Source organism: Rhea americana, unplaced genomic scaffold, assembly GCF_003343005.1.
Source record: "Rhea americana isolate MKP2758 unplaced genomic scaffold, rheAme1 scaffold_58, whole genome shotgun sequence".
In the NCBI taxonomy this organism is placed as follows: Eukaryota; Metazoa; Chordata; class Aves; order Rheiformes; family Rheidae; genus Rhea; species Rhea americana.
The window spans coordinates 3,698,565-3,720,589 of NW_028186734.1; the positions used below are offsets into that span (position 1 = coordinate 3,698,565).

General features: G+C 40.7%; 1 protein-coding gene across 1 annotated transcript in view; it reads left to right on the plus strand.

Moving 5' to 3' along the window:
- The window catches only part of COLEC12 (collectin subfamily member 12), an 83,970-nt gene extending 68,756 nt beyond the window's left edge, over positions 1-15,214 (plus strand). The window contains exons 4-10 of the mRNA XM_085319280.1: positions 6,297-6,395; positions 8,346-9,392; positions 10,803-11,291; positions 11,710-11,846; positions 12,607-12,716; positions 14,400-14,545; positions 15,128-15,214. Coding sequence (XP_085175406.1) covers positions 6,297-6,395; positions 8,346-9,392; positions 10,803-11,291; positions 11,710-11,846; positions 12,607-12,716; positions 14,400-14,545; positions 15,128-15,162 — 2,063 coding nt within the window. The 3' untranslated portion in view covers positions 15,163-15,214. The remainder of the gene's footprint in view (positions 1-6,296; positions 6,396-8,345; positions 9,393-10,802; positions 11,292-11,709; positions 11,847-12,606; positions 12,717-14,399; positions 14,546-15,127) is intronic.
- The last annotated feature ends 6,811 nt before the right edge of the window (positions 15,215-22,025 follow it).

Below are 22,025 nucleotides of genomic sequence, written 5' to 3' on the forward strand. Positions count from 1 at the left end.
TATGAAGTTTTGAAATTAGATTAAGAATTATCTAAGAAATTTGAAAAAAAAAGGAAAAGGTTAGAATAAAATGATTATTTTTCCATTGTGAAAGAGTATTAGCTGGGAGACTCAAAACACTACATTAAGTTGCTGATCTTTGAAAACTGAATCTGTAGGACACCCACCCTTGTTATGCCTTGATTTCACTGGGCTTTCTTGTACATACCAGCATCTTTCCAGAATAAGTGCCAATGTACTGGGTTACCTGCAGTTCTTTTAATGAGCAAAGTCTAAAGATGCTTTGAAGATGTGGCAGTAATTTCAGACCATCTAGCTGTTGGCAGCTGGGCAATCCAGTAATGAAGGAAGTTTCRTTTGTGCAAGTCCAAGGTAGGGCACATTGGAAAGAGCAGCTTGAAGTTGCCATACGCTGTGGTGACTAATTGTCTGTAGCCGTAGCCGCTTAGGCGTGCTTGTGGATGGATCGAGCTCATGGTCTGCTTGTTGTGCAGTCACAGCCCTTAAAAGTTAAAGGCATGAGATGTGAGGCTCTGCTAAGGAAAAGACAGTGAATAGCACTGTGAGTATTRTAACAGGACCCTGCAGCCTGCAGARTGATGTGGAGAAAAGCAAGCTAGCTTTAAATTAGCTTCCTTGAGTATAGCTCTAAGCGTAGCTTCAAAACCCTCCAAGAAGCAGGGTAAATACTCATGTGATTAGCATGTAGTGTGTTGTGTGCTGCCAGCAGCTGCAGTCCTTGCAGAATTGACATCACCTTTGGTCTTTYGCCAGTGAAAGAAAAGGAAATTGTAGAAATAGAAAGGGATAAATACTTATTTTAAAGGATTGAATCCAGTTTAGAGTGGGAACTCTTTGAGTTAGATGAAAATTTAACAAGGGAAACGAGAGGATGCGAAGGGTAGATAGAGTCACATAGATGCTCCTTTTTCATTATAAACAACAGAGATTGCAGTACATTGAAACATAATGTAAAGAACAGCAGTATGTATATAACTGATCAGATGTTTTCCCAAAGAATGTGTAACTGGCCACTGAAAGTAAGGTTTCAAGGAAAAGAACTATGCAGGATTCAAGAACTTCCCTTGATATATAAAGATAAAATTGTTTGTTATATGAGCTAGAGTGATATAAATCTGTAGAGATCTGCTTACAACAGGTAAGGGTGTGATCATTCCAGGCTATAACCCAGCCGCTAAATGTCTGGGATTTAGAAGAATTTTCCTCAAGAGAGTTTTATTACATGGCTGTCAGTTCTGGGGCTTACTAGAAGAATCAGATCTCACTTGGCACCAGAAACAGTATATCAAGTTGGAGGGACCATTGCTCTGTATTTGCTTTGGCAAACCATTGTTCATGTACATGTAGACATAAAGGAATAAAGAAACTGTCCAAAAAATCTCTTTGGGAGAGGGAGTTTTACTCCCTCTTCTCAATCTACAGTTTTCAAGCTTCTTTCTCCATGAGCCTCTAGCACAGTTTTGTCCTTTCCACAAGCTCTGTTCTCATCTTGAGGCCCCTTAGTTGCTACGCTTAATCTGAAACCTACTTTTTGTTCTGGCTAGTTATTTGTGTGTGACTAGCATTTCTGTCATAGCATTACCAAGCAACATTTATCACGGGTGAGACCAAAAGGATTTCCTCACCCACTAAAATGCAAAAAGAATATAGAAACATGCGTAATGCACGTCCTGTTCACTGACCTTAAGACATCTTGGTGTCTGCTCCACCTAAATTCCAAGGAAGGAGGCATACATTGGAGAAGAGTCCTTTTCAGTCCAAAGTGACCCTTCAGAAACTCCAAGCAGCAAATTATCATGTCACGTATAAATATTGTCTTTTGCATCCTCCTGTTTGAGAGCTTTGTCTCCACCATGCCTGAAGCACTAACTTGCAGGGAAACCATGAGTTAGGCAAAACTCCRACTTAGTCAGAAGAAAACAACATCACAGTACCTAGTCAAATTATTGAGGTGCTTTTGCTAGTTAGGAAGGAATTAAGCCTTAATGGAAGAACAGAACGCAAAATAAAATTTTATAATGCTCTTGAACTTTACCCTCTGCATCAAAGTTTGGCTTGTCTTTTTTTATTGCGATATTACGCTGAAAGAAGGAATTCTGCTGGCATCAGGGATTCTTTCAATCTCTTAGCTAAGTTTCCATTAAACTTGCCTCCTACACTTATGTTTATAAAGCCCAAAACTACTTTTAAAACTTTCATTTCCTACATGGTATTTAGATATCCTTTGTGATTTAAAATGTTAAAGCTACTAATCAGTGGATTAAATATGGCAGGCAAAAAATAACTTAATGGGAGGCAAAATCAACATAGAACAAACCTCCAAATTGGTGGCAAAAACTGCATAGTAAGCTGGAGAAAGCTGAAACCAAAACATGAATTAAACATCAAGGTCATCAGGGAATTGAAAGTTGAGTTTACTAGTAGTTTACCTTCAGAAGAAATATTAAATTATTTTTTAAAATCTTAATAAAGCAACCTTTAATTTTTACACATGCTTTCTTAAATTAAATGCAAAAAAACCTGAAGTTACATTTTTTCTGACACCAGCCAGTGTCTGTTTAAAGTGAATGATCATTCTCTGACTCACTCCAATAAGGGAAGTTAACATGCTCTGAATTTGAATTTCTGATAGTTGTCTGACTCTGCTCAGTCTTTATTTTGAAGTTTTTTGACRAGTACCTACTGTGACTTTCATATACTTATTTTACCTGTCTCTCAGACAGTGTTTGCTTAAGCCAACATATGCTGGTGAGATGGGACTTTTTGCTCTTGCTTCTTGCCTGAGCCTCAGGAAGTGGGTCCAGTGCAGACACTTCTCACTGTTCTAGTCAGCAACTACTTAAAGTTTTTGCTTCGTTTGGAGGACCTTTAACAAATTTCCGTAGTGACCTTATCACTCATCGGAAAGTGAGACTTTTCTTCAAGACAGAGAACATATTTGCCCTGCAGATCACAGTGTAGAGATGTCTGACCCAGCTGAGAATGAAGATGAAGCTACCCAGAGCAAGCCTGAGGCACAGACAGTCATTGCTCTTTTCTTTTTTTCTTTTTTTTTTTTTCAATAGTTGCAGACTTTTGTGAGCAGCAGAAACTTACTTTGACCGTGGCTGTCTTTACTCATTCTCCCCACAGTTCATCCTTTCCACCAGTAGAGGGAGGGGGCTGAGGAAGGCAAATAAGCTGTGGCTTGCTTGGGGAGGGTATTTAGACAGGCAATCGAGTCATCCATGGTTTGTTTGACAACAGAGGCTAAGATCCTGCTCCTGTACAAAGCAAACATATATATTGGCTTGTCTGTGGGATGACAAAGCTGAGTTTTGCCTGCATCACTGCAAATCCTTGAGTTATCTCTGCCRTTAGCCTAGGCAGAGCTCTCGATTGCTGCAGCTGCTGGAGCCAGTGGTTTGGAGTTGGCTCTGGACTCTMTCCCGTACGCTTCACAGTACAGCACTGGCTTGCTCTCTGAGGCGAGACAGAATTAAAATAAAGGTAATAGTTTGCCCAATAGAGCTAATTCTGCATTTCACTTCAGTTAATCTGCGTACGGCACTGACAGTTTAGTGTCAAATAGACAAAAATCAGTACCTTCTGTATTTGAAAAAAGCCTTCTCCATCTAGCCTCTCTAAACCAGCATCTTCCAGGCCAGACCATACTGATTCAGGGCTGTTATCTGATTTCCAGTTACACAACAGAATTAAAATTTACTACTTTCTGTGAGAGACAAACTACTGAGGATAGAATGACCTTTTAAGAGTGATCATTAGTGATCTTGCAGGCCAAGCATCCCCAGATATCACAGCCAATTGTAACTAGTACCAGTGAGACACCTCTTGGGGTGTTCTACACAAAAAGCATTCATAGCTGCAGAGCAGCTACAGTCTTTTTAAGGCATTTTTCAGAGTTTTGACAATGAAAATAGCATACTCTATTCTATCTGCAGTTCCTTTCAACTTCATCTCCTTGCCAGCATAGGCTACTGTGTATTGGCAGGATTTCTATTATTTTCATTTGCTTTAGACTTTTCCAGAGAACATTTTAATCCAAGTTACCAGTGCTAGATTCTTTTTCAATCATGAAAAATTCTTGATGTTACAGAACAGCACAAAATCTCAGTTTTATAAGCTTCAGAGCTGAACAACAGACTGGCTCCATTTGAACTATGAAAGGAAGAAACTGCACTTTGCTTAAATTAATATTAAGAAATATTCATTTGCACAACTGGAGAAGATAAGTGAATGTTACAYTGAATCAGGATTAACAGGATCTATAGTTGATGAGATACTGCCCATCAAGGCCAAGGTTCAGCACAAACACAGCACAAAAACTTACTTGGAGTAAGCCTGATTTTTAAATCCAGATGCTTTCCCTAGGTCCTCCATAAGTGCCTCAGATATGAACACGACAAGGAGCTACATAGAGCTAATCAAAAAGAAAGGCCAAACATGGTCCCCATGCTCACTGCATGCAATACACAGATGTATATAGACCTCAGTGGAAAACTAAGTGAAGGACTACTGATCTGGGCTCCAACCTGGAAGAGAGTTTGGGCAAAAGCAGAGGCACAAAGCATTTCAAAAAGCGTCTTTAATAGGCAGAAGGACCAGTGAAACATTAGTGTTATACTGAGAGGAAAATGTCCCTCCTAAGGCAGAGGGTATTAAGCAATGGTCCCCCTGAAAATGCAAAGTCAAAATTGTAGCCTGGATCTGGCATTTWGCAGGCCAGCTGCCATCATCTCAAATATAGAAATCTGCCTCTGACTCTATTTTTATGAGCACAGTAAAACTTCTGTTTTGCTGACTTGTTAGCAGTAGGGAAAGGAGAAAGAAGGTAATTCACCAAAGGATGTCTGATCACCTCAGAAAATCTTGGCACTTTGGTATAACTCCACTCACCTCGGTAWAGTTACACCAGCGATAATCTTGGCCTGCTGTTTTTTGTGTTGATATTTTGGAAGCATTAAAAACCTGTGGTATATCTGTGGTACCTGTGGTCAGAAAAACAAGTTAAAAAAGAATCAAGAGGAGTCCTTGTTGGACCATGCCTTAAAGGTCTAGGGTGCTTATGGTTGCTTGTGGGTAGCAAAAGATCTTCTAAAATTCCATTTCAGGTAGAAAACAATTCCTTCCATGGCTGCAACTTCTTCAAGGTTATTTCCTGGCTGCAGATTGTCTCAGGGACAGAAGGAGTTTGTGGTAGCCACTGCCCCTACACTGGCCTACAGAACTGACTTCACTATCCAAAGACCTGGGAAACACCTTTTTTCTTCTGTATGAACAAGGTGGTCTGGCACCATGCCTCATGTAGGGTCAGCGCAGATCCATTCTGCTCCCAACATAGCCAAAGAGCTAAGTAATCTGGTGATGAGAAGACATTTCTGGTCCTGGTTATGGTTTGAATGCAAAAGCATATCAAACTAGGTTTAACGTGGAAGCTGAAGGTTGCTTCTAGCCTTGCAAGCATTGCTTCAGCAATAYATATTTTTATCTCTGTAAGGCACTCCAGGCTCTTACTTGTTGTGCTGTCTTTTTCCATTTCTGTATCAATGCCATCAAATCATCCAATTGTCTCAGTGACAACAAAATGGCTCAGACATTATCAAAATAAAGAGCACATCAGAGAAAGCCATAAATCTGCACTTGCTGAATGACTGTCCATTCAATCTTAATGAGTCAGAATGGTTTCTTGGAGTGCTGTGTGTGATTATCAAAATGTTTAAGAGTTGTTCAAAAGCATTTTAATAATTGCATCTTYGAACTGGTGTCTCAGACTAAAGTCTGATAGCTAGGAGGCAGTTTTTAATAATCTAAAGACTCAGAGTAAAAATACTGGCTCACTTTAAGGACAAATTTGCCTATAGCAAAATAAAAGCAATTCTTCCACCTCACTTCCGGGCCTTGAGCAACATCTATATTCATCGTGCTGTGGTGTGTTTTTAGCATGGAGATATTGTTAAAAGAAAATGCCTTGGTTCAAGAGGAAAACTGTCAAAGAGGGTTCTCCTCATTTATGAGAGAGACTGTTCTTTAGCAAAAAAATGTTTGGTGAATGTTGGCATATTGAAGAGCTTTCTAGAAGAATGCCAGGTTATATGAGCAGATAAGAGAGCATCTTTCTGACATTTCACAGAATAACAGTAGAGTTCAGTGGCAATCAAAGCAATTTTAAAGGTATTTTTGTTTGACCCTAGTGGTATTCTTTTGGTTTGCTTTAGCATTTTTAGCTTTTTTCATAATTTCACTTTTCTTCTTTCCTTAAYGTTTCTTTCTCCTAGTTGTAGAAAAAATGGACAATGTCACAGGTGGCCTGGAAACGTCCCACAGAAGATATACAGAAAAACTCACAGAGGTGGAGAGTGGTCTGAAGAAATTAGGTAATCTACRTGCAAGCAAAGCCCTGTTGTATTATGCCTTTGAGGTATTATCCTGGCAGATAGGGRCTGGGAATTTGTCTGCAAAATCTCTGACCGTGACAAGATATAATATTTACATTCCTATTTCTCAAGTACTTAAAAATGRTTAAGACCATCTCTACTTAGTACAGTAAAGTGTTAAGTATACCTTAACATTTGCAGTTCCCACTGAAGTCACTCTGAAATCATTTATACTTTTATAATAGACACTTAAAAGTTGTCCTGGAGAGAGTCTTCTCTAAGATGACTCATGAGAGATGTAAAACATAGCAGAAGTTGTAACACAAAAGAAGAGATTCTAAATCATATGAAAATCTGTCACTCAGTCATCTTGATAATGTTTTAGCAATTAAAATGCAAAACTGAAATCCATTTTAAGGGGTGCACAAATAATAGACTCTTAGCCCTGAGGCAAGTTGATAACTTCTATGAAATGTGCCCTAAAAATCTCCAAGAGTACAGGACACAAAGCTGTTATGAGCTCAGTTCTTTTAAGTATTATCACACTTCTAAATTTGCAGAAAATTAGAAAAAGATAATGTGTAAGGATTCTGCTTAATAGATAGACATTTCTGCCTTTCTTTCTTGTCTAGAAAGGAAGCAAAGCTGTTTATTAGCAGTTTATGTATACATAAACTTACARTTTGTATAATTAGCTTAATATAGACATAGATAAACACATATGTGCATTTGCTTCTTGAAATACATTTTGTTTAGCTTCATAGGCCATATATTGAGATATCYATTGCTTGGAAAAATTATAGCTTGCAATAATAGCTTGCAATTTGATCATAAATTTTTACATCTTTTTTCCTCCTCAAAAAGTAAATATATTCTGAAGTATTTACACACTGCATTTAGTTCTAAGACATGGAATAATTCAGTGGCAGGTACTTGCAGTGATACTCCATGCCAGACTGTACTCACTGCAGTTTATGAAGACCATCCTTCCCTCCCTTGGAATCATTTACATGGACTTAAGACTCTAATTCGTAAACATAGTTGGACTTAGATGAGGACAAGAATATATGAAGTGTGTAGCAGAGGGAAGTGACTGAGGTCAAGAAAGGGAATCTTCCCTAAAAGTGAGTTTTGACTACTCATTTCCTTGGTTTCTACATCCTGGTTGATGAGCTGGGCAGCCTCAGAAGCTTAATCACACTCAGAAAAGCTCCCAGAAGTATACTGTAGAGCAGTGTAAGCAAGAAGAGAGATGTTCCTCAAAGATTAAAGGTTTTGCCTTGCTAAAACTTGGAACATGAGGAAACAGTAAAAGATATGTCACTGAACGCACTAGTATTAGAGAGAGAAAAAAAAAGAAATGCATCCTATCCTGTCATATCTGGAGTGGCCTGCTGGCAAAGCTTTTGTCTTTAGCCTGAATTGTTTTAAAATAGACATTAGAACTCTTCTAAAACTAAAACAAAGATTTTTTAAAAMTAGCTATATGTACTAAATCACAGTGAAAATATTTCACTGTGAGAATAAGGAAGAGAAAAATACGAACTCCTAAAATCTGCTTCTGAGCTTCCTTATAAAGCCACCTGTAGCTTCAAAACATAAACTTACTGTTACTTCTCTAATATTTYGAATTTTGCTTATCATTCAATTGTTGTTCAGGTTACAAACAGTATTTGAAATCATATATTCATCATAATTTGTAACTGTCATTTTTCCCATATGTGACAATAGAACCACCATTCYGTTCTCCTTGGCAAGACACAAGGTCTTAACCTATTTCTACTTTTATGGTTTATTGCTTTATGGTTTCTCTCTTCTGGAAGAGATAGTGTAGAAGTTCTACTGATAGAAAATTTTGACAGTCTAGCTGTATTAAAAATATACTGTGCTTGTTTTTATTGTGTTTTAAAAACGCATCCTAAAGCCTTTCAATTTTTTCCTGTCTAACAGATGACCAAGCTGGACAAAAAGCCATGAATACAAAYACTGAACTGTCTAGCTTCAGATCTGATATTCTGGCTCTTCGTCAGCAGCTTCATGACATTGCAGAGAAAACAACTAGAAATAAAGATACACTGGAGAAGCTGCAAGAGTCTGGAAATGTATTAGATGATAGACAGAGCCAAATGAAAAGCATCTTAGATAGCAACTCTTTCATGATTATCAGTGTCAATAAGACTCTTCAGGCATATACTGGCTATATCAACAATCTTCAACAGGACACAAGTAATATCCAAACAAATTTGCAAAACCAAGTGCATTCTCATAATGTGGTCATCATGAACCTGAACAATTTAAACCTGACACAAATACAGCAAAGAAATCTTATCAGTGTTCTGCAGAAGTCAATGGAAGATACAAGTTTGGCTATCCTAAGAATCAAAAATGACTTCCAAAATCTGCAGCAGGTTGTCCTTCAAGCCCGGAAAGACACTGATTGGCTTAAGGAGAAAGTACAAAATTTACAGACTTTAGCAGCCAACAACTCAGCATTGGCAAAAGCTAACAACGATACGCTTGAAGACATGAACAATCAGCTCAGCTCCTTCAGTGGGCAAATGGAGAACATCACCACAATTGCCCAAGCGAACGAACAAAATCTAAAGGATCTCCAGGAACAGCATAAAGAATATGAAAATAGAACTTCTGCCAAATTCAACCAGCTAGAAGAGCGATTCCAGGTCTTTGAGACCGATGTAGTCAATATCATCAGCAACATCAGCTACACTGCCCATCATCTACGGACACTGACTGGCAATCTCAATGAGGTCAGGACAACTTGTACAGACACCTTAAGTAAACATTCAGATGAGCTGATTTTTATGAACAGCACACTAGCCAATATTCGCTTAGACTCTACATCTCTCAAGATGCAGCAGGATTTGATGAGGTCAAGACTAGATGTTGAAGTTGCCAATTTGTCAGTAATTATGGAAGAAATGAAGCTAGTAGATTCCAAACATGGCCAGCTCATCAAGAACTTCACTATCCTGCAAGGTATGCAAATTCCCTAACAATACCCTTACTGATCTATATTTAATTCCTGCTTGCAAGAACTTCCTTAATTCTGTGAAAGTTTTTTCCCAATGCATGTTGGTACAGAGTCCTGAGTTTTTCCATTATCTAATCTTAAGCTTTGGAAATGGAAGTATAGCTTCAATTTTTCTGCCTTACTAATTTTCATACCCCTTCCTTACATACCTGGAATGGGAATGTTATGAAAGAAGGTTCTGACTTAGCAGAATTTTATTCCAGATGACTGACTGGATCTGCTTTTGATTTAGTTTCTAAAATAAGCTAGTGAAGGTGTGGAACCTCAAGAAACCAATCTCTGCTAAGGAGGAAATGGCTAAAAAATATAAGTTGGACCATTCCCAGGAAGGTCCGCCCTTACTGAAAAACAAGTTTCTATTTCACTTTAAGCCAGTTGTTAGCCTGCCAGAACACATCCTACTTTGCTTGGGTTTTAATCCTTGGATATTTTATTTTCTCCAGAAATAAATAACATCAAGTTTAGGGGGCTTTTCCCAGCCAAGTATTCTTCTAAATGAAAAGAACACTCATATTGCCAACCTGATGTGAACCAGTCAGGCCTAAAACTCTAACGACAAATGTAAATCCTTTTCTCCAAATAGAATAAGGCTGAATTAGAGCCCAGATTATACGTCAATAACCTTAACCTTTCTCATTTCAACCAGGCCTGAATGACTTCACAGTAGGAACTTATCTCTGCTGTAGACTCAGGATAAAAAGAAGACATTGGCAATTGGCCCATCCATGATCAGAATCCAAAATTATTTTGTTGTTTATATATGAAAAGCTGTTACAATATTCCCATTTCCTATCGTATATATTGTTCTTATTATAACCAGTGAATTAGCAGATACTACTACTGGTCTTTCTTCATGGCTGGCCTGCTGCTCACTATCCATCTTTTTTTCTCCTTTGACAACCGAATATTGACAAAGCAACAGAACAGCAGCAGTCCTGTAGTCTAAGAGAGGAGAAGGAGGGCTAGAAAGAAAAAGGAGCGTAGCAGAATAAGAGAATGAAAGTGTCAAAATGTAGTACTGCATTTATTTACTACGTAAACAACACAGTATGTCTTGTAGGGACTGACACCTCAACTGATCACCTGTGGCATTATGTGACTGTCCAGTTCACATGATAAGATGCATCAGAAGTTTTTCTTCTGTATCTTGTACTTCAGGGAGGCTCAGGAAAGAGCAGTGCTATATAATGTCTGAAAAGCAGCTGCACATTTACAAGAATTGTTGGTCRGATATTCAAGGTGCTGAATATCCAGTGTGGCTGGTCTGAGGTAGATTAAACAAGGACCCCAGGCGGTTTTCTGTTTTGTTTTCTGCTCTTACTTTGAATAAATTTTGAATGTTTATACTCTTTCAGGTCCTCCTGGTCCAAGGGGACCTAAAGGTGACAGAGGACCTGCAGGTCCTCTCGGCCCCGCTGGTCTAAAAGGACAAAAAGGAGAGAAGGGAGAGCCAGGACCTCCAGGACCTGCAGGTGAAAAGGGCCCACCTGGGCCAGCTGGGCCACCAGGAGAAAAAGGAGGGAAAGGTTCGAGAGGATCACCTGGCTCCAAAGGTCAGAGAGGCTCTCCTGGTAAGACAGGTCTGCCAGGACCAAGTGGAGACCCAGGGCCACCTGGGCCACAAGGCAAAGATGGTCCTCCTGGGCCACAAGGCCCACCAGGATTTCAAGGACTGCAAGGAACTGTGGGAGAACCAGGCGTGCCAGGACCTCGAGGATTGCCTGGGCTACCTGGAGTCCCTGGGCTCCCTGGTCCAAAAGGCCCACCTGGCCCACCAGGGCCCCCAGGTCCAGGAATGCCAATGGCACTACAAAGTGAACCTACATCAGTGCCCGAGGCTAATGGTAAGCTATCTAAACRCTGCATGGATTCTGTTACAGAAATAGAAATCTACCTAGCAGAGAGTGCCCACCAGTGAGATACTGGTTTATAATTACCTCTGTTACRTGAGTCTCCACTTAATCTCTGCGATTCATAAGGAGCACTCTCAAGTGAAGCTATACCTGTTGGTCTTCCCTCTGATGCTCTGAAATTGATTTTAGTTAATATTTACAGCTAAAGAGAAGGCAGCATGAGTAATAAATAATCCCCTCAATCATGCAGTTTAGCCTTGGTTTCATACTCTGAGTCAGGGTCCCGAGAAGCACATTCCCACACTATCTCTAARTATATCCTCCACTTAGTTTTAGCCCCATGCGGAAAGATACTGCTGGCTCTTTGATTTATCAGTAATTAGTTTAACACAAAAATTTCACATCACAGGTTGTTCTCCTCGTTGGAAGAATTATACRGAGAAGTGTTACTACTTTTCAATCGAAAGAGAAATTTTTGAAGAGGCAAAGTTATTCTGTGAAGAGAAGGCATCACGCTTGGTTATCATAAACAACAAAGAGGAACAGGTAACTTCTTTTTCTACTTTTCAAGGAGAGACTCTTAGGCAATTCTGTATGTGGAAGGTACAGGGCAAGTGGGAAGCTGAGAGCATCACGARTTTATATGTAGGGAAGCAGACACAGTAATGGACTCCAGTTAGCATTTTCTCCACCCTCTGCCTGATCAGCARTTAGTCCGTGTGCAGTGTGAGCAGAGCTGCTGCTGATGGGTATGGAGCACCCAGGAAAGCTGGTGAGAATTGAAGTAGTTTTGAACCCTTGAAGATGGAGTCTGCTGTACCTTGCATATTATTGAAATATATTTTGATAAYGTTGAAAATAATTTATTTTTAAATTGTCTCTTGTAAAACACACAGCCTAAGACTACTGTGACCCGCAAATGTTTTTATCTAGCTATAAATCTAGCTATACATTAACCACTGTTCAAGATAATTATTGGTGATTATGTAGCAGTGTGAACATCAAGATAAAACTGCTTACTCTTTGCTGTTTTTTTTTTCCATATGTATCTATATGAGGTTGCCTGTGGCTTTRTATCAAGCTCATTTTCATGACTAGCTCTCTCTGCCTTGCATGCAAACAGTGCTATGGATTCTGGTGTGAGTAAGGGGTTGCAAGCTAACTCATGAAATGTATCTTCAGCTTAGAAAAAATCTCTTTAGCCCTTCCTGCTCTGATAACAAGGACGCTCATGAAGCAAGAGTAGCTCACTAGCGCTGAAGCGGATCATGTTTGTTTGTTATGGACTGAGATCTTTCTTTCACAGCAATGGCTAAAAAGGCAGATTCTTGGGAAAGGCAGCTTCTGGATTGGGCTTACGGATTCAGAGAAGGAAAATGAATGGAGATGGCTGGATGGATCCTTACCAGTTTACACGTATGTAAAAAAAGAACAACGGTGTTTATTCTCTGCAGATGCTACTGTTCTTACTGCCACTTCTCAAAGAAGCATCTAGAAATTATCCAGTGAATCCAGAGGTTTGCAGATGCCAGTGAAATAATACTTTACTTAGGGTAGCACTGAACTGTTTTTTTCTCTCTCCTGTCACCATACACAAGACTTTTATTTCCTCACCAGAAGAAAAACTGAAAATTGAATGAAAGAGTCGCATAACTACACAGTATTCTTGCCAGAATATTTGCTCCTGACTTTTATTACAAAGTGGAGATGGGAAGCACAGACAGTATTTTTCTGTCTTGCTTTGAATTTTCCTCATTTGCATTACAACTGGCTATAAATAGAGTGCTCATTCTGATAAAAAATGACCAGCCTTTAGATAAAGCCCAAATCCAAGTGGAAAGCATTAAATATAAGGAAAATGCATGAAACCATGATGTCTAAGCTTTGGCCAGCTGAGAGCTGAATTGGCAGCTCTCCAGGAATCGCAGGGCTACACCTAATTAGTCCTAAATGGAACAGATTGCAACCACCCAAACTTTTAATACGAGGAGTGGACTAAAGAGTTTATAGAACCGAGCATGCTGCGCTCCAGAAAAACAGGCTACACTCAGTCAGATGTTACGAAATGATTAGCTGTGATCTCATTGGTGTTCATTTTGATGAGAAACATGGAAAAAGTCAGATGTGTTTCAAATGAGCCATAATATTTTTCCCTTTTCCTCCCTCCCTCCCTTCATCTCTCTCTCTCTCTCTCTCTCTCTCTCTCTCTCTCTCTCTCTCTTTATAGCAGCCCTGGGACTGACTCCCACTTCAGCCACTACTTTCAATAGCTTTCCCCTACGCTATGGTTTTAGGTGTTAGGCAGTAACTTCAGAACTGTCAGTTACTGATTTTCAAAGTATTTAATTTTTTCTGGAAAGCTGTGTGTCTTCCCAGGTGCCTAGTGAAATCCTTTGACAGGCAGGCATGATTTTTAGCTGAGTATGGACCGTATCAGCCAGCAATCACAAGCTCTATTCAACCACCTGTTTCTTCAAGAAAATGGAGCTTTTAAGTCTCGATGTTGGAAGCATTTCTCACTTATTAAACAAAAACAGGATGAGGAAACATTTGCTGTGAGGTCTTTACACGCTGCCTTAAGTTACACCAGTAAGGCTTTTTGATCTCAAAAGATCTGTGTACGTAGACTTTGTTAATTAAGTGTTAGCCTGAAAATTCACTTCCCATCCAAACACGGGCCTGTAAAACAGGTAAACCTCTGCTGTGCCTCCAGAGGGGCCCGTGTCGGMGCGGCCGGAGCCCTGAGTGCCTCCGCGGATCCCTCTTCCTAGTACCATCTGCTGGCAGGAATGAAGGGAGCAGACTTGCAGGTTCAGAGCAATGCACATGGAGCACTATATGTGCATGTACATTCAGAAACTAAAATAAAGTTCACCGGTCTAAATTTAGGTCTTTGAGTTTGGCAGCCTGGGGCTGAATAGATTCCCTTCCCTGTAATACATCTGTTTTCCATTTTCTGCAAGAGTCATGTATTGTTTGTTTCGACGTGTATTTCCCGTTCAGAACAGATCTCATGATGTTTTCGTTAATTTTCTTCTGGTGAAAAACTGTCACGTGGGCTGTGTTGTGCAATAATATATACTGCTGTTTTCTTGGAAGAAACTGGAAAACTGGGCAACCTGATAACTGGAGCCATGGGCACGGGCCAGGGGAAGACTGCGCCGGGTTAATCTATGCTGGACTCTGGAATGACTTTTACTGTGAAGATGTGAACAATTTCATTTGTGAAAAAGACATGGACAAAGGTAAGCAAGCACTTCATTTGATTATTTCACTCGACCTGTAGCAGGCCAAATTCAAGCCAACTTTACACAGCTAGAGAAAAGATCCAGATGTGTGGCCATATGCTATAGAAATGTGTTGCTAAGGAAAAGGGTGCATCACCCTTAGACCTCTTCTACTCAACTCCAGCCCAGCTTGAGCTTTTCTAATACTCTGTGTTTTACATACTCTAGATATATTGCACTCTGAAAGGCCAGCCTCCAGAGTGGCCATAACATGGCATGTTCCATTTCCTCACCATCTTCCGGAGACCTTCGATGTGCCTAAAATGTCAGGCATGATTTGGCATGTGTGCTCCAGACCCTGGCCACCTTATAAGCTGTTTTTATAGACCCAGTGCAGTGGGCAAATTTGGTCTTTAGGATAGCTTGGGGACTAGCCTTCCAAAAACAAATAGACTCTATCCAAAGAATTAATGTTAAAAGCATTTTGTGTGTGTATAACTCTGTGTGGGTGTCTAGAGTGAAGGACAGCATGTAACAGTATAAGGTGCTCTTCCCTTCCTATATAAATTTGTTATTTTAGAAAAACTTCATATTTTACAGGTATTTCTCCTCCTGGACTTACAGAACTTGCATAAGAATTCCTTAAATTTTTTAAGATACCTTGATCTCGGTAAGCTTCCTTTTTGGAAAAGCATTAATTGTTACAGGCTTTTAATGTTTTTTTTTTCTCTCGAACTGTAGCTGAAATATTTGGAGAGTAAGAGGCTGTGAATTTACAGATACCTACATATTACAGAAATTTCCTTAAAGAAGAAGAAAGATCCCAGAAGAGATCAACATCTCCTACCAAAATGGAAAGAGTTAAAGCAAGCACTGAAAACTGGTTTAAATGGCATTCAGCAACTCTTCTTCAGCATTCTGCAATTATTCCAGGGCTTTCAACCCAAAACATCAGGAGCTTATCAGAAATACAGTTGGACTAATTCAGTTACAGATTTTCTTCCCAACCGGTAACCACATACATACGTAACTGTCTTTTGAGAAAAGACATTCTGTCAATCGGAGTAAGACTGTTGGTCATTCATTTATAGAAAAACATATAAAGCAACTGTGTAAACAGTATGTTCATTTGCTAAAATCCCAAATGTAGGAAAATTATACAGATACACGAATATATAGATTTTATATAAATATATATATATAGTCCAACTCTTATCAATAATATGGAATATACTTTTAAGAGCTTTTAAAACTTTGTATTTTTGTACAAAATATTTGCTTTTTACAATTGTTCTCTTTTTTACTGACTTTTTTTTTTTTTTTTTTTTTTTTTACAAATATAGTGCACAGGAGCCAAAGAAAACAATAAAGGTACTAATAATTCATTAAAGGTTTGCTATCAGGCCTAGCTCAGCTATAGAGAAATATTTTTCCAGTTAGATAAATTTGTATTTTCCCAGATGAATTGTTYTGGTTAAATAACTTTTATGGCAGATTTTAGATAGTGTTTTCCTTACTGTATGCAGTCCAGTCTGCGTGTGTAACAATGAAGTTGACTAAGGATTAGATACACATTATAGCTCTGATCACAGTCAGTGTGCTGTCAGGGTACTATGCAAAGACTATGCTAATAAAAACTTTTCCTCTCTTCCTTCCTTCTTTCCCTCCTGCCTGCCTGCCTTCCTGCCTTCCTTCCCTGCTTGAAAAAAATGCCACAGAGGTAAATCACTGACTTCTTATAATGATTTTGAAACGTTTCACTCCTCCTCCATGTTCATGCAGAGTTCTACACTAATAGGTGCTGCCCAGATGAAGAATTTTATGAGAACAGAAACAAAAGTTCATGCTGCACATGCCGAAATATGTTTCTTTCTACGATAGATTTTAAAATTTGGTAATAAAAACATGCCATACTCAGAAAAGTCTAATCAACTTGCATTTCTCTAAAGTGCTTTGTAAATTGATCTCATTATTTCCTTGGACCAGTACTTCTTTCCCAAACAAACTAGAAAATAAAATATACTACCAAACAGAGTGCAGTGTGGTTAAAGAGATGGTATCACTACCTAGGAAGTTTCCTCCTCAGTCCTGTGAGCTGTCATGTAAGCAGCAGTGCAGCTTGTTAAGAATTAAAAAATTAGCAGCCAGTTCAAGTTCATTAGCAGAAACTCTGTTCTTCGATCCCAGATTTTAAACTTTGTGTAAAAACTGCACCCTGAAGGAAGTCACTACACCGCTACGCTACACATCTACAGCATGAAGGAAGTCGTTTTGGCTTCCTCTGAAAGAGAGCTGTTTTTGCATTGCCTCCTGACCTCCCATTTACCTTGGCTGAACGCGGATAAGCTTSTTGAAATACTCCAGCTCTGTTGGAAAGAGACAAGATTTTGGGCTTCAGATATCGCTCCCAAGAACAACTGAGCAAAGACTGCTGCATCGCTGAATTCTGCACTCCCTCCAGTGTTTGTTTTTGTTTTTGTTTTGTTTTGTTTTGGGGGGGGGAGGAGGGGACTTTTTAATAATAGCTRTAATTTACTTCAAGAAAATACCTAAAAAGTTACATTTGAGAATCTTACCTTGTGGTACCTATGAGATATGAGAAARGAACAAAACAAAAATTGCATACATTTAATTAAAAGTGAAAGGCCCATGAAGYGGAATTTGTCTTTGCAAACACGCTGGATTTCCCGAAACTTTGCTTTTTCGCTTTTTCATGAGGTTCTGACTACAACGTCATTATACCATATACTCTGTCRTGCTGTACCTAAGAGTTGTGTGTAGATACATGCTGTAATGTTTGCATACATACTTACACAAGTGCCTGTAGGGACAATTTTCATCTGCTATTTTTAGGTAAAGAGGTACAACAGTATTACTTGCACTCCCAGAGAGCCTCACAGACCTCGGTGGATGGAACTTCACAGAACCACACTGATTCAGAAAAGCACTGCTGTCTTCATTTTGAATGTTGGCATATTTAGGTAAATTCTGAGCATCTACCAAGATAAATGAAGTTCTTCATGCTTGTTACTGAAGTGCTAGACTTAAGTCCACCCAAGAAGCTCCTGACAACCTCCTTTAAAGCCCCAGATGTTTTTTTTCCCAGCTCTGTGCTTAACCAAAAGAYACCGTCTTTCCCTTCCTTCAGCAAYGGGAGCGATGGTACATGGAAAGATGAGATAATCTGAGAGTCATCTAACGCCCTCCAGTCCCTCTGAAGAGGTTTACTGTGCAGTCACGATCAACAGCTACAGCTGTACGTATGGCTACATAAGGCTACTAAAATGGCTGGAGCATTTATCAKCAATGCGTGCTTAACTTGCTGAAAACTTGCACAGCAGCTATGATAAACCGTAGGCGGCAGTCTGGCTGTAGCATGGAAATAATCATTGAACGAGGACAGTTTAAGGATGTGATGTGTTTATGAATTAAATACTCATTTCAAAGTGAATTTCAACTCTATCTTGTAATTATATGTAATACTGTTCTAATTATCCACTTTTAACTGAGAAATAAAATGTGCCTGATGTTGAGCACCCTGTTCACACATCGGAAGCAAAGTGAGTAGGTGTTAGGCAAAACTGGCCTGAGATGGATGCTCTGTTTGCATTGCTGGTGTGTTCAGTCRTCCTTGAAATCTGGCCTGACCAGGCAGGCAGGCCAAGGTGGACCATCCTTCTGATCCGGTATTCCTGCAAGTGGAAAAAGGAGGTGTCAAACGGCAGCAAAGGGTGAAATGACTGCRAGAGCTGGGAGAGTGCTAAGGCAGCTGCAGAGACCGCCAGGGAAAGGAGAGCAATCGGCGGGGATGCAAGCAGGGCCCCAGGGAAGGCCAAAAAGTTGTCATGCAAGTCGGAGCTGCCGCATGGGATCTAGAAAACTGTCCCTGTAAAATCTGCTTGCTGGATGGTTTGAATGATAGCACAGGTTGGGTGGAAAGCTGTATGTGATAGGAGATTATTTTGTCCCAGCTAGAGTTTTGGCTTTGTATGCACGTGTACTGTAACTTGGCGTGTTGAGACATCTCCATCGCTCTTTGCCGTCTCTTACAAACTACATGCAAGCCCACTGAGAGAATATTTTCGCTCCCTGGCGAGTGCTGCGCCCGAGGCACGAGGTGGAGGGGAAGGCAGAGAGGGTGCAAAGTCATTGTGCCTTACATCAGCCAGTGCTGGATTTCTTAGTGCCGTTTTTGACTCATCCTGTTAATTTATCATGAATTGTCTTCTGCCAATTAGAACTAAGAAGCTTCCGACCTTCAGCCCTCTTTGATGTYTCTAAATATCACCTGCAGTTGTGCCAATAAAGGAAGCGCTAAGTGGTGACACAGAAGTAAATGTTGTTTATTCTGTGAGTACTTGTGTGACCAAGTGACACRTGTCAATTGGTGTGTGCAGCAGCTCAGAGGCATTTCAGAGGTATTAAAAATCAAATTGATGAAAAACAARTTGTTGTAATTAAAGCCTGTCCTCTCGCAGCTAGTCCTAAGCATGACTGCAGCTATTTCACCTCTTAATTGCCATTTTAGTCCRTTGTTTTGCAGCATCTGGATACTAAAAAATATGGTTTTAAATGGCTAAGCTGAACAAAAGGCGAAGTGCCTTTGGGTCCCCCTTCAAAGCTCACTGCCTGCGCAGAAGAGCGCCGGACACTTCGGATGAGTGTTCCCCCCGCTCGCCGCGTGGTGCCTCRACTTCGGTGGAGCAGGATGAGTCCCGAGATTAGCCCTTATTGTGTCTAATTTGAATTGGCTGTTTGTAACAGCTAATCTAATCGCGCTGTTTCTCTTTCTCCCTCAAGTGGCTGAGCTCCTCTTATAAATTTCCACGCTTGGCAAGTAGCTCCCCTGTTTTTAGGAAGTAGCAGGGATCAGCCCGCGACCGCTGGCGCGCGGAGGAGCTGGGCGGAGGGCGGCCGCTGGCTGTCAGAGGCTGGCTGGGCAGCGAGTAGGGGAAAGGCTGCGGAGGATGTTGAGTTTATCCACGTGCGAGAAAACAAAACCACTCAAAGGCCCCGGGTGGCTTCCTCGGTTGAAAGCACAGCCTCTCACGCAGTCGCAGCGTCCACCGGGAGCGGAGGGTCTGCAGCCCACGGCTCCTCGGCGAACGTCACGGTGCCCCGGCGCGCGGCGCGGGCCTCCGGGCTCACCTTGATGTTGCTGGTCGAGGGCCCAGGGGCGGGATAGCTGCTCCGCTCCCCCGCAGCCCAGCAGGCTCGCGGAGAAGGGGGCCGCCCGCGCGGCGAGGCCGCCGCCAGCGCTCCCCCACGGTCGCTCGGGGCCGACGCGGGCATCCGCGCGCAGGAGAGCCTCGTGCCGTGAGGACAAAACCGGGGCATCCCGAAGCCGGGTCTTCCTAAGAGCAGGGGCCGTTTGTTCAGTCGCTGTCTCCCCCTCACTTTTTCCATGGAGTTTATTGGAGGAAAAAAACAAAACAAAACAAACAAAAAAAACCCAGAAGCTTGGCTAAAATTTTTTTAAAGTTCTCATGTGTTTCCTTTCTTAAGATGGAATACGTTTGTTTTTTCTTTCCATCTGGCTCAGAGATGAGAAAAACATCCTTTGATTTCTTTTTCAAAATAAACTCTGTGTGATGCTCCAAAATTTGTGTGAAGATTCTTTTTTTTTAATTTTAGAATAAAAAGAGCAAATCGCTAAGCAAATAATGCTTTTATTTCAGAATATTTTACATGTGGTTAGGATTTTCTTATCCAAAGTCCATCCCAGAGGTATAAAAGTATTGCTATTCCCATTTTCTGGCTGGAGGAAAAAACAGATTACAATCTTAGGTTTTCAAAAGTATGATTCAGTTTTGGGTCGTCTATTTTTATATATCAAGGAGGTAACTTTTAGAGAATTTTTTTTGATTAAACCAAAGTTAGCAGAGAGCAAACAAATTTTCTTACACCTTAATGCTGGTGTGTGGCAGAGGCAGTTTATTTTCAATGCTAAATTAAACAGAATGGTGCCTCTCCCACACCACCAGCTGTATGTGAGACTGCCTCTGCTGCTGTTGTTTTGAAGAGCAGATCTCAGTGCGATCACAGCAAAGCAACATCAGCCCAGTTGTGAGCAATCTCTTGTGTGGACAAGAGGTAACAAATTACGCTAAATTATGAACACACCTCTTGCTCAGAGGAAAACAAGTTAAAGGATTGTTGAGACTATTAACATCTCCGGTTCTCTGCAGTCCAAAGTCATTAAATCCTACAAAAAAGTATGAAGTTTTATCTTAATAATTGGGGGGGGGGTTGTCCCTTTTAGTCATTTTGGCTACCCGGCAAGGACTTTATTAGGAAACTTCTTCTAATAATCAGTGTGAATGCAATTATGTCCGTTTTAGACATATGTGCTCTCATTCCAGTGCTGTCCTTCAGCTTAAATATCTTCTCTCCCRGGATTTTCATTGTAACCATAGTGGTCAGATTGGAGCCGTTCATCATAAGACACTTGAAGGGACGGACGGGAACAAGTACATTCCTCCGACAGCCAGAGGAGCCCCGTAGCAGAGCCTGGCGCCAATACCACGGCCTAACTTCACAAAAGATTATCTAAGGACACACTGCTTCTTGCTGAATGGTGGAAGTTTTGATACTGTTTCCTTGTTAGTACTATTAGATGATATAAAGCAACAAAACRTGTATGGAGGATGTTTTCCTATTGAATTGGAATAGTCAGAAGTGTTTACTTTTTATAAGGTAGTGCCACGTTTTACAAAGTGTGTGAGAAATGAGCCTGTAGGTCTGAGCCTCAGCACATTTAGTCTGGTTTTATAGCAGTGTTTTTGAATCCCGGCTGAGGTAGGATTTAGACCTCATCTTGATCTTCAAGATGAAAATCTCTGATTCAGAGATTATTGTGTAACTTCTGCTAGTTACTTTTTCTGACGTAAGTGACACAAATCTGAGATGCAGACATCTGTGTCATTTCAGGCATTCAGAATTGCTTCCAAACTCCCAGCATTCGCAGTCGTGCTCTTGCCATTCTTGCCAGAGGTCCTACTGGTGGAAGCTGCAGGTCTGTAAATATGACTTTGGAAGAGGTTTCTTCCAGAATCCCTCTCATTCAGAAGTCTGGATATATTGCAAAGAYGACGTTTCCCTTAATTCCAGCTCTATTACACGCATTCAGGACTGTGAGCTGGATTGAGAACTGGCTGAAAGGCAGAGCTCAGAGGGTTGTCATCAGTGGTGTGGAGTCTAGTTGGAGGCCTGTGGCTAGTGTCATCTCCCAGGGCTCAGTACTGGGTCCCATCCTGTTCAACTTGTTCATCAACAACCTGGATGAGGGGGCAGAGTGCCTCCTCAGCAAGTTTGCTGATGACACCAAGCTGGGAGGAGTGGCTGATACACCATAGGGCAGTGCTGCCATTCAGAGAGACCTGGACAGGCTGGAGAGCTGGGCAGAGAAGAACCTCATGAGATTCAACAAGGGCAGGTGCAGAGCCCTGCACCTAGGGAAAAATAACCCTAGGCACCAGGACAAGCTGGGGGCTGACCT